The sequence below is a fragment of the Cebus imitator genome, unplaced genomic scaffold (genome assembly GCF_001604975.1).
Source record: "Cebus imitator isolate Cc_AM_T3 unplaced genomic scaffold, Cebus_imitator-1.0 Scaffold469, whole genome shotgun sequence".
In the NCBI taxonomy this organism is placed as follows: Eukaryota; Metazoa; Chordata; class Mammalia; order Primates; family Cebidae; genus Cebus; species Cebus imitator.
The window spans coordinates 1,592,755-1,604,671 of record NW_016107784.1 but is presented as its reverse complement, the minus strand read 5'-3'; the positions used below and the strand labels follow the sequence as shown (position 1 = coordinate 1,604,671).

The 11,917-nt window shown below is 39.1% G+C and overlaps 3 protein-coding genes across 3 annotated transcripts in view; 2 read left to right on the top strand and 1 right to left on the bottom strand.

Annotated features, from left to right (window-relative positions):
* The window catches only part of LOC119468663 (alpha-1-macroglobulin-like), a 9,153-nt gene extending 4,695 nt beyond the window's left edge, over positions 1–4,458 (top strand). Inside the window, exon 2 of the mRNA XM_037732745.1 lies at positions 2,026–4,458. Coding sequence (XP_037588673.1) covers positions 2,026–2,310 — 285 coding nt within the window. The 3' untranslated portion in view covers positions 2,311–4,458. The remainder of the gene's footprint in view (positions 1–2,025) is intronic.
* Positions 4,000–8,370, bottom strand: LOC108291813 (E3 ubiquitin-protein ligase pellino homolog 1-like). Its single transcript, XM_037732739.1, is given in 5 exon segments — positions 4,000–6,700; positions 6,703–7,017; positions 7,020–7,118; positions 7,222–7,602; positions 8,313–8,370. Coding segments are annotated over 5 exon segments (1,722 nt in total). The 3' UTR covers positions 4,000–5,831.
* A 1,003-nt stretch (positions 8,371–9,373) lies between these two features.
* Positions 9,374–11,917, top strand: part of LOC108291821 (pregnancy zone protein-like) — a 14,089-nt gene continuing 11,545 nt past the window's right edge. Inside the window, exons 1-5 of the mRNA XM_037732747.1 lie at positions 9,374–9,537; positions 10,043–10,271; positions 10,765–10,891; positions 11,093–11,214; positions 11,430–11,481. Of these exons, the coding sequence (XP_037588675.1) occupies positions 9,374–9,537; positions 10,043–10,271; positions 10,765–10,891; positions 11,093–11,214; positions 11,430–11,481 (694 nt within the window). The remainder of the gene's footprint in view (positions 9,538–10,042; positions 10,272–10,764; positions 10,892–11,092; positions 11,215–11,429; positions 11,482–11,917) is intronic.

Genomic DNA, 11,917 nt, shown 5'->3' with positions numbered 1-11,917 from the left:
ATCTTATGTGCATCAGATTATCAACACATTTTTAATGAGTAAATGAATAATAATTATTTTAAATGGGTATTACTACTTTAATATTATGAATGAAGAAAACACAACTACAATATGTTAAAAATAAGGTTAGCCATTCCACAGAAAAGTGAACAAAATAACAAGCTGGGTTAAATTGTTCCAATAATAAACATTCCCTGAGCATGTGACCTTATTCCACTTGAGAAATAAGGCAGCTATAAGATATTGATGATAAAAGCAATACATTTTAAAGGAGGAATTTGATTCTAATTTCTTTTCTTTTAAGTCCACTTCCCAACCCACCACTAATATAACTTCAAGTAATTATGCAAAAATTTTATGCTTTTCTGAAAATCCAGGCACTGACTCACTGGTTTTAAGTGTGGACAAAAGAGAATTTCCAATCTTGTCTTTAAAAATGTCTCTTGCAATGAAGCACTTTCAGAACAGCTGTATATTTTACGGGCTTCATGGTTCACTTATTTACTTAAGAAATACTTATTGCATCTTGACTATGAGATGGACATTATTTTGAGAGCAGGATTACTAAGGAAACGTAAAAATTCCAGATTTTTATAAATACTATAAAAAGAATAAACAGAGTATTGATATCAATAATAAAGGTGGTAAGAAATTTTTGAAATAGTTGAGTTGAGCAATTTAAAAATTTTTACATTGGAGAATAGTGGAGATTCCAAAGCAGACTAACCAATAAATGGAAGCAGCATGCCAAAGGTTTTGAGTCAGAGTGAATTTGGAGTGTACTGAAAAGGAAAAGGTAACCACCTAATACGTAGCAGTGAGAGGGGAGGATGCTAGAGGCTGCAGGTAGGATGGAAAACGGGGAAGGTCATGGCAAGCTCTGTTTACGTGGTGTGGAATTTGGAGTTGATAGTAAGTGCAATGGCGAATCAATGAGGAAATGTATGCAGGAGAGTGGACAATTGAGACGAATCCATTGAAAAGATCATGTTTGCTGCTGAAAGTACGTGAGCAAGAATGAAAGCACAAGAACAGCTGAGAAGTTGTTACTACAGTAGCACAGATGACAGGTGGCAGAAGCCAGATCAGAAGGTCTGCACGTGTGTTCAATGGCCTGAACACTGTATACCTGAGCAGGTGGCCTTACACAAGGCTCTGGGCAAGAGCAAAATGGAATTGAATTATTTCTCCATTGTCTCTGCACCTCAATTTTTCTTAAGCTAAACTTGGTCCTAACATAGTAGACTAAAAAGAAAACTTGGTACAGCCTTAGCGACATGAAATGGAAAAAGGAAGTGAAACAAGTATTTACAGGGATTGTTTTAGGTGGGGGGCTGTGAGTGGCTTTTATTGTTTCATTACATGTCTCTGTGATGTCCACATTTTCTATGTTCTTTTAAAAGTAGGCATTTTTTTCTGGGAAATAGAGACAGTTTTATTTTTACTCAACCAAAATGAATTTTGAGATATTGACTGATTCATTTCAGCTCTCTAGATATTACTTTCTTTTGCACAACAAAAAGAATTAGGATCCATGACCTTTGATATCACTCCATGAGTGTCTGTGTTGCTTTTCATCATGTAAGCATGGGAGTGTTAAATAAACACCATAATCTTTTAAATCCCCTCTGGGACATTATCACTTTTTTTTTTTCAAGTTAAGCAGGCATTTTAAATTTTTAAAAATTTTTTAAAATTGTACTTTAGATTCTGGGGTACATAGGCAGATCATGCAGGATTGTTACATAGGTACACACACGGCAATGTGGTTTGCTGCCTCCATCCCCCTGTCACCTATATCTGGCATTTCTTCTTCCCATGGTATCCCTCCCCAACCTCCTCACGCCCTGCTGTCCCTCCCTTAACCCCCACCCAACAGACCCCAGTGTGTGATGCTCCCCTCCCTGTGTCCATGTGTTCTCATTATTAACACCCACCTATGAGTGAGAACATGCAGTGTTTGATTATCACATTTAAAAATTTGTTCAAAAGAAAAAGATTTTCTTTGTTCTCTCAATGTTGCAGGTCTATAATTTGCTACCAATAAAGAGTTCTTCACATACCTTTAGAGTTAGAAGTCCTGGCGTTGACTATGGTGAAGATTGTCTCAATGCAAAAGGCATAACTCATGAGGGAACACTTTACGTAACAGAGCGGGTCCTGGATTGGTATGAACTTTACAGTATCTTCATGGTAATTCCTTTTCCTAAAAACATAACAAAAGTGGATCTCTACGCCTCTGTTAAGGTGGAGAAACAACGGGTTCTAAGCTCTAGGATTTTTAATTTCCTCCCTCCATCAAAGCGATAAGTAACAGAACAATATGGAAATCTCAGAGACAGAGAACTTTGTGGACACAGATGTGCACACATGAATTTCTCTACCACTTTAAACAGCAAGTGGTTTACTTTTAGGCTGCAAACCTTAACCAAATGGATCCCAAAGCTACTTACTACCATCATATTGCCCTCTCAGTGACTTGGGGATTCCAATATGTGAGAAAACCAAAACAAAATATTTTCCACAATGTATCTGACACCCTTAGAAAGGCAAGCACCATGTTGGTGACCATCATTTCCGCATTTGCACAAAAAACACTTGTTGAACGAATTCAGGATTGAATACATAAAGTGCAAAACTTTGCCTCACAGGGCAGTAAAATTCCAGGAAAACTTAAAGTTGTCTTTCATTAAAAAAAGATTAACAAAACTTGTATTAGAAATGTTAGAATGTCTTAAAAATGTAATTCTTTAGTATTAACTATAACTGAGGAGAATTATCCAGGTTGTGAAATTAAATCGTATCACTATCAAACAGCACTAAGAACTTTTATCATCCGTTCAGGAAGATAAATCATTCATCTGATAAAGGTCTACAGCTTAGCTGAAGGCAATTTAAATCTCTCTCTTCTGGACCTTCCAGAAACGTAAATGCGGTGGTAGAAGGACGGAAAAAACACTTCTTAGTTTATTAACTAGCTGTTTCATCTTTGAACATTTATTTCTGGTTTATTTCTTTCTGTTGTGTATCACAACCCCCACTGACAACTATGCTCAAGAGTCCCACAGTTTCCCAAATACTCTGAGATAAAATAGCAAATAATATTTACCTGTGACTAATACTGAAGAAGAGGGAAGATGGAAACAGGTGGACTCTAGACAACTGGGGGCATCTGGATGGGGGTTTTAGACGCAGACATCTGAGACAATTAAAAGAAACTGAGAAAAAAGAGGAAAGGTCCACAGGAATGAGTGGAGTGTAGACATTCTGGAAAAGCCTATCTTCTGATTGATAAAACATAAACAAAACAGAGTTTACTAAGACTGTAAAGAGCGACCTCCAATATGCAACCCTTCAATTTAAAATAACAAGAAACAAGCAAAAAATGCTCTCTTGTAAGAAAGCCATAAGGAGAGCTCTGTGTATGCATACATAGACACGGACACCTGTTTCATGGAGAAAAAAAGAGAAGGAAACATCTAAGTCTAAGATACTCAGTTTTATGAAGGCAAAAAAAGTAATTAAGGAGTATTAGAGTATACCAGACAATATTTAGCAATAAGAATCAGAAATGGGTTTGAATTCCAAATCCTATTCACATACTAGCTGAATGAACTTGACCCTCTATGACTTTTTATAAAAAGTTCTCCTCATTATGTGTAATTCTCAAATTTATAAATAGCTCTCCTCATTATGTGTAATTTTCATGATGTGCCTATGAACTATATATAAAATAGTGAAAGTACAGTACAAAGTCAATCAATTATTTAGTCTCAAGAGTGGATTGCCACTATGCTTAACAATTTTTTTTTTCAGTGTGTAGGATTAGATATTTTCACCAACTCAAAAATCCGTAAGTCACATTTGTGTCCACATCAAGAATATCAAGTCGGCTCAAGAAGAGGTAAGGGTGCAATTTATTTGTCTGACAGAATAGAAGAAAAATGGTGCTTTACTGGGTTGGTTTAAGATAAAAAGTTATTTTTCTTTTTTTTTTTCTATTTTGAAAAGTATTTACTTAGTTTAAATAAATTAATTGCAAATAAAATCGAGCTACAATATATAGCCTGAATAGAAATGACTAGAACAAATACAACACAGGACTTGATTTCTTGCATTAGTCACAAAGCATGTGACAATCTAGAAAACTTTAAAATCAATTACATTTCTTTGAAAAAGGGGTAACAGCAGTTACTGATACATCACAACAAATAAACTTATAATACAAGTTTCCTGACATGCATTTCCTGAGTGAACCCAAATGATCATTTTTAAAAACAAGGAAATTTCAACAGTTGAAGTAAAATAAAATAGGTCATGGCTTCTAAGCAACAAGTTTTGTTTTTTTTAAAAAACCAAAAGAAAATTCAGAACAGTGTTATAATAGGATAAAGTAAAGCTATGCTACCATATATAAAACTTTGCTACCGTCAATTAAGTATTATACAACTTTTCAAACTAAAGGAAAACAAATCAAAATATTTAAAAAGACTGTCTAATCTAAAAGTGTACTGGTTTCTACATGTGTCAAAAAATTATGTGATGTGGTGCAACTGTTTATGCTTGTGGTGCCTTTGAAAAAAGGGTGGGAAGGAGGGGAGAGAAGAAACTTGTTTTTCTTCCAGAAGCAAAGGACATACTGGAATTAGAGAACAAAAGGACCATGCAGTGGTCACTCCACACTGCAGTCATTGGTGCTCAGCTGCATCTGCCAAGCAAACATTTACTTGAATCTCACTGTGGCGATCCCTTAGAATTCAAACCCAGAGTTAAGGCTGGTCTGTGAAAAGGGGGCACTCTTGTCATTCAACCCTTTAGATCTCTAGATTTCCTAATGCCTGGATAAAGCGAAATACAGAAAAATTACCTAAGCATTTCTTTTTCTAAAAGCAAATCATGTCACTCTCCTTTCTTGCTAATTTATACTTTTTCTTATGGGAAGGACTTTTTTCTAGAAACAGTGAACAGATGAACCACAGTTTACATCCAAAAAATAAACTTGCCAAATGCTGCTGATACTACAAACAGATTAGTTATCATGGGAGAAAAATAGATAATCTAGATTAAACTGCCTCTTCAAAGGAGCATATAAAATGTTTCTTAGCATTAAGTTTTTGTTATAGTACTACGCTTGAGAGAAACATTAAGAAAAAGTCTTTCCTGGTTATCTTCAATGTGGTTAAAAACAAACACCTTTCACACAATGGTAATTAATATGAATTTGGTCTTACAAATTACAAAGTATTCTAATTTACCAAATTATTTAGACTGGAGTGGGGAGAGAGGCTCTCTGGTCCTTCTTCCTAACTGCAAATCCTAAAGCTAGGTGCTCACTAAGCTACCATTCACACCAAGGGTGTGCTACCATCGTTACCATGCTACTCTGTCAAGAACATTCTAAGGTATTTTCTATAATAAAGATAAATAGAAAAAAGTTAATATACATGTTGCTGTATTTTACAATGTTTGCAACATACTGTAAACTAACGTAGTTTGAACCAACAGTACTCTGTTACACAGAACAATTTCAGCACTGAGGATGGGTGATTCAAAAACACTAAAAGGAAGGCATCAAATTAGACTATGTCTTTTTCTCCTCAAAATATATTTTCAAAACTCAGAATTCAGAAGACTATTGCTTTCAGAAATTCCTTTGCTTGAGTTTCCCAGATTTTTGCTTAGAAATTGCTACTATTTATTATAAATGTTTTTTAAAAATCTTCATCTTAATGCAAATGACCAGAGCAGAAAAACTGTGATGTGGACAAGTTTGAAAACCCAACTCACTTAGCTTATAAATTTATAATGTAGTCTTGGAGGACAATGGTCTGTTAGTCTAGAGGTCCTTGAAAAATAAGTCTGATGTAGCCTTGTTCACCAGCCAACTGATGTGCACAAAATGGACAGGTTGCATGAAAAGTATGAGTACCATGAGGAAGAGGGATCTGGGACCAATAGGCAGTTGTCTTTTCTGAACGCACATGCCCACACGGGCTAAACGCATGGGTTGGAGGGCCGGCGTCCACATAAAATCCAGCTTCACATCCAAGCCACAGAGGAACATAGGGACCGACAGACCCACACATAGGACATTCACGATCTTTTCCGTCACGTTCTTCTTTCTTTCCCCAGTTATGATAGCCATGTACATGGCCACAGTTTAGATATACCCATGGTTGTTTTTCATCTACAGTATCTTTCCTGTTCATACTAGGAAATGCTAGTGTTTTGAACCCTACAGGGCACTGAGGTCGTGCTGCATTGATTTCCTGTCTTAAAGCTTCTAAATGCTTCACTGTAAGAGTGTGGGAAAGGCCTTCTGCAGCACGCCATAGCAATGCTGCACCACAGAGGTCGATTAACGAGCCATCTTGTAACTGATTGGTTTCAATTTCCACCATTTTTCCTCTCTGCTGAGCTGATCTGGTTTCACGCAGGCTAAATACATTTCCACACACTGCTATTTCTCTCCATATTCCAGGCTTGGAGTCTTCTGTGAACCCATTGCGTGGATGCATTACAAGAACGCCGTTAGTGGTTAAGCCATCCATCTGCCCATCTGATGTCTTCCATTTGGCAGCCTTTTCCCCAAGAAAGATGTTTTTTGATGAGTCAAATCCTGCAGCATAAATCCGTGCTGTAAAGGGAGGATTCCGTTCACATATTATTCTACAGGCAAATCGTGATATAGTGCTTTGTACTGTGTATCAGAATTACTTTGACTTCCAGGAACTGTGTCAGTTACTAGAAAATCAATGGGGCTTTCAGTTGACCAGCCAATCTGAAACATATCAGTGTTGCTGTCATGAGTATATTCAACCACCACAGTCTGGGCCCGAGATAAAGTATACGATATGCTATGCTGGTCCTTGTTGCTTATTGCCTTTGCAGCCTGAGGAGCACAAGCAATATGCACGGTGCTGGGCTTCACCCCATTTGCCTTAGGTGAAAACAAAGCAAACCTACTTTTCCTCCTTCCTCTATCGCCATTGGGGAGAGACCCATTATACCCTAGACAATGAGTTCCCCATATTTTACTGGTGCTTTAGATGGATGATTTTCTTGAGCTTGGCTGTCTTTCTCAAATCTTTGTTCACTGGTCAGGAGCTTTGGGACACCTTTGCATTATTTCCGGACAATAGCTGGTGGCCGGGATCCCAGCGCGGCTCCGAGACCCAAGGCGAAAGGGTGAAGTGCTGTGCGCGGGGAGCGCGAGCAGACAGCCCGCGGTTCCGCTGCTGCCCTCCGCGTCTGCCGGCCGAGCCCAGGGAGGGGAAGTTGACCGCAGACCGAGCGCTGAGGAGCCGCAGATGCAGGGAGAGGTGTGAGGGCTACTTTGTGGCGCGCTCCCCGAGGGCTGGGGACCAGCTCCACAGCGCCGCTCGCTCGGCTGGCGCTGCTGCTGCTGCTGCTGGAGGCCGTGGCGGCGACGCCCCCTGACGGTCTGTCCGCCGCACACCGCCTCTGGGTCACTGACACACACTCTCAGGGAGGGGAGGGGACTAGCCGGAAGGCGGGGACTGAGGGAGGGGAAGCGGCAGTGCCACGGCGGGAGGCGGTGTCGCTGCGCCGAGTGGGCTCTTGGGAATTGTAGTTCCCCGGCTGAAGAAAAAAGGGATGCATTGCTGTCCAGCACCCGACCAGGCTCGCTATTTTTCTAAGTATTGCATCTTGAGACTGCAGCAATTTCTTCGTAAGTTAACCTCAAATAATATTTTTTTCTCAAATATAGGATTTTAAGCAATTACTGTTATTTTCTCTTTGACGTCAATATCAACTACCTTTTTGTTTTTGCCTTTAATAGTCTTGGCATTTTACATCTTCCTTATCTATGGTGGATTCAATACCTGAATTAGTCAGAATTAGATTAAATGGCAGTAACAGACAAACTCCTACATCTCAGTGGGTAAGCATATAATAGTTTGATTTTTGCTCATAGAAAATCTGCTTGTAAGTTCAGACACTCTTCAGAACAGCTCCCTGGCAAACAGTGAATCAGAGAGAATCAGTTGCTTTCCTCTGGTGACTCTGCCATCACCAATGTGACTTTCAGGGTCAGACCCATTGGGAAGGAGGTTGCATGTGACTCTTACAGCCAGGAGCAGGAACGGTATACATCACTTCTGCCCATGTTCCTGCTTTAAATGCAAAGCAGGCTGAGAAATGGGAAGGCCCATGTGGATAGTAACGGTCTTTCTCATATCTTCTTCTGGAAATTGAAGTGATTTTTGTAATATTGAACAAAAGAGAGTAATTCAACTTTTGGCAGATATTCTACTACTGCATAGTCTCTTAGTGTGTTTCAAGTATACCTGGAAATGAGGAAAAGTTGAAAAGGGCCTGACTTTCAAAATTCTTTCCTACCGTCATCAGGCCTAGAGAAAGTTTTCTCTGAATGCATGAATGTCTGCTAAATTTACTTTTTAATAAAAAATGAGGATGGAAGTAAAAAGTGTTAAAAAAAAAAAAAAAGTAAAAACAAAAAACAACTACAGCAAATGATTAAAAGGTAGCACCACTTTTAAAGATAAAAGTTTATAATTAGCATGGAAGTTCTGTAATTTAAAAAAAAAAAAAAAAAGTAAACACATTTTAATACAGCAGATTCATTGGCTGGGAAGGCAAGGAGTAATGTTCTAGTTGAAAACAAAGGAGTCATTAAAGATATTTCCTTACCAGAAAAAAATCCTAGAGAATAAATTTTTATTACCCCCATGAATCTCCCTTCCACCTTTGTGTATATTTTTGTGTGGTCCTTTCCTGGGACTGCCTTCCCATTCACCTCTGCTTCCCATGCATCAGTGATCACCTTAGGCTCTGCTTTGGCGAAGTCTCTTCCAGCCTATCTAAAGCGGATTGTCTTTTCATTCTTGACTCCCATTGTCTAAACCACATACTTTACCTTATCCTCTTGCTTATTGTTTATGTCTCCATATTCATTCAATGTTGAAACAAACAAAAAATCATTCCTGAAATCATCTTGATCAGCAAATATCCATTCCTCTTGTTTTATTCTCACTGCAAATGGAAGAGATGTGACCATAATTTCAGTGTAAGAGCAATATTTGGTGTATTAAATTACTCTTTATTCTCCCCTTCACCAGTTGAATAACCATCTTAGACAGAGCTACATTTGCTTCTTTTAATCAGCTTTTATTTTAGATTCAGGAGGTATGTGTACAGTTCATTTACTTTTATTTATAAAGAACAATATATTTAGCTCTAGATTCTATTTGAAGAAAAAATAGGATTAGCCTTTCTATAGGAGAGTTAACAAAATAACAAGCTTGAAGGTTAAATTGTTCCGATAATAAACATTCCCCAAGCATATGACCTTGTTCCACTTGAGAAATAAGGCAGCTATAAGAAACTGATGATAAAAATGAGGTTCACACTGGAGCCTGTGTGTTGTCTTCCTGGATCAGAACCAGAAATTATGTCCCAGATGTTCTATGACGAACCTCAGAGATGGCAAGTGGGAGAGATCGTCCGGAAGTACTTCCCTGAGACCTGGATCTGGAATTTGGTGGTAGTTGAGTAAGTTGTGTGTTGCCTGGAATTTAGTTTAGGAGAGGGTTTGAATCCTTGTGTATGGCTGACGGTATCCTTGATTCCTGATCCTTTTAGCTCTGCTCTGCTCTTTCCTGGTAAATATTGAGGTGTACAGTTCGTTTATCTCATAATAAACAGTGATAATATTTTTCCTAATTTGGTCTACAGATAACTAAAATAGTAGAAATAAGATGCTACCATCCCTCTTAAATAAAGGAAAGGGAAGGGGAGGGGAGGGAGATTGAAAGAAAGAACAAAAGGAAGGCAAGAATGTAAGAAGGAAGAAAGGAAGAAAGTGAGGGAGGGAGGAAGGAAGGGAGGAAAGGAAACACTTAAAGACCTCACTAGGAGCACCAACGCTTAGATCAGGTTTCGCATTTACCAAACTAGTTACTGCGTTATCATGTTCCAGGATCAGCCATAGTTTGTGTTAAAAAAAAAAAAAAAAAAAAAGACTTGCTCACGGTCCTCCTCTCTGCCCCTTCACTAGCTCATCAGGTAGCAGTGAGCTGGCGATGCAAGTCCCTGACACCATCACGGAGTGGAAGGCCAGCGCATTCTGCTTGTCTGGAACCGCAGGGCTTGGCCTCTCTCCTACTGTGTCTCTTCGAGCCTTCCAGCCGTTCTTCCTAGAACTCACCCTCCCGTATTCTGTGGTGCGAGGAGAAGCCTTCACACTCAAAGCCACTGTGTTTAACTACTTGGCCTTTTGCATTCGGGTAAGGGCACTTCTCTGGAAGTGAATAAGAATAGAAGATGGTCACCTTTCATTACCAGGTCTCCTAGGTAACCCAGGAAATCAGAACTGCCTATGACATATCCTAAATTTGGAACAGACCTGATACTAAGAGCAAAGGTACCTGACAGGTCCAAGGTGGTAAGGTTATATTCATTCAGGCTCCTATATCTGTGTATTCCTAAATTCACACATTATGTCCACCTGATTGCTTCACGTTTTTCACTCTGACCAAAGAAAACATCTCTTTCTTCCGTTGGCACAGGGCTAAACCCTAAACACGTATCCTAATTCTTGTCAGTTTTTCAGTTTTCTTATTTCAAACCCTAAACGACAAGGTGTCTGGTAGAGCTGACCATGTTTGCACAGCTTCTCAGCACCTTTGGACTGACAGACATTGTCCCTCCCAGCGTCTTCCCCAGTGTTCGCCCTGTTCTGTGTCTCTTCACAAACTCGTGGTTGGGTGTGGGGGACAGGTCACTGTGCAGCTGGAGGTCTCTTCCGCTTTCCTGGCCATCCCAGTAGAGAAGAATGACGAACCTCACTGTGTCTGTAGAAACGGACGGAAAACCGTGTCCTGGACTGTGACCCCAAAGTCACTGGGTGAGTAGTAACACTATTAGCAAATTCCACTTCACGTGCTGAGATGATTTGTTTTCTGCACTGACCCCAATACATGCTTTTTCTCCTCTTTTAATACTAATCAAGAGGAAGCCAACCACTGGATACAGTGAGGAAACTTAAAAAGAAGAAACTGTTCAATATAGAATCACCGTTTAACTCCTTGAGAACTTTATTCCCCAGGAAAGGTGAATTTCACAGCTACCGCAGAAGCCGTGCGTTCTCAGGAAATGTGTGACAATCAGGTGACTGACGTCCCAAAACACGCACCAAAGGACACTGTAGTCAAGCCCTTACTAGTTGAGGTACGTGAGTTTTCTCTCTGTGAGTCTCAGAGGCCTTATTATTGCATACGGTATTATCTAATATGCATCTGACAGTAACATTTCATTCCCAAGAAAGTGGACAGATCTGCAATCCAGTTTTTCACCAACATTTTCTCCTTTGCTTTCAAGTGTTTACTTTTTCTCCTGTACATTCAGCATCGCTTTACTTTTTTGTTTTTGTTGTCAACATAAAGCCTGAAGGAATAGCCAAGGAGGAAACTTTCAACACGCTGCTCTGCGCATCAGGTAAGTGTAATAAATAGAGAAATTTTTCATGTTAAGTAACTTGCCAGAGTATATAGTGGAATGTCTTTTGGGGACATGCTTTTCCCTGAGAGAGAGAAAAAAGCTCTTACCCTCCTCCAAATCTAAGGACATTTGATGAAAACCGCTGTCCTGATGAAAATCACTTGGAATGAGGCTGAATGTTCTTAGGGGAATAAACAGAAAGCACTTTTTAGGATAAAGTATTATCAAATTTTAAGAATAAGGAAATGAGCATAGAGAATATGAAAGACTTGCTTAGAAGCTTAAAAGCTCTTGCCTAATAATGACTAAGGCTGTTGACCTCAGAACACAGTTCTTTCTAATACATCTCTGTTTCTCAAATGTCTTCCTAAACCGTGTTGAAAATATTGAAATATCTGTGTGACATTAGTATGATTTATTATTCAATTAACAG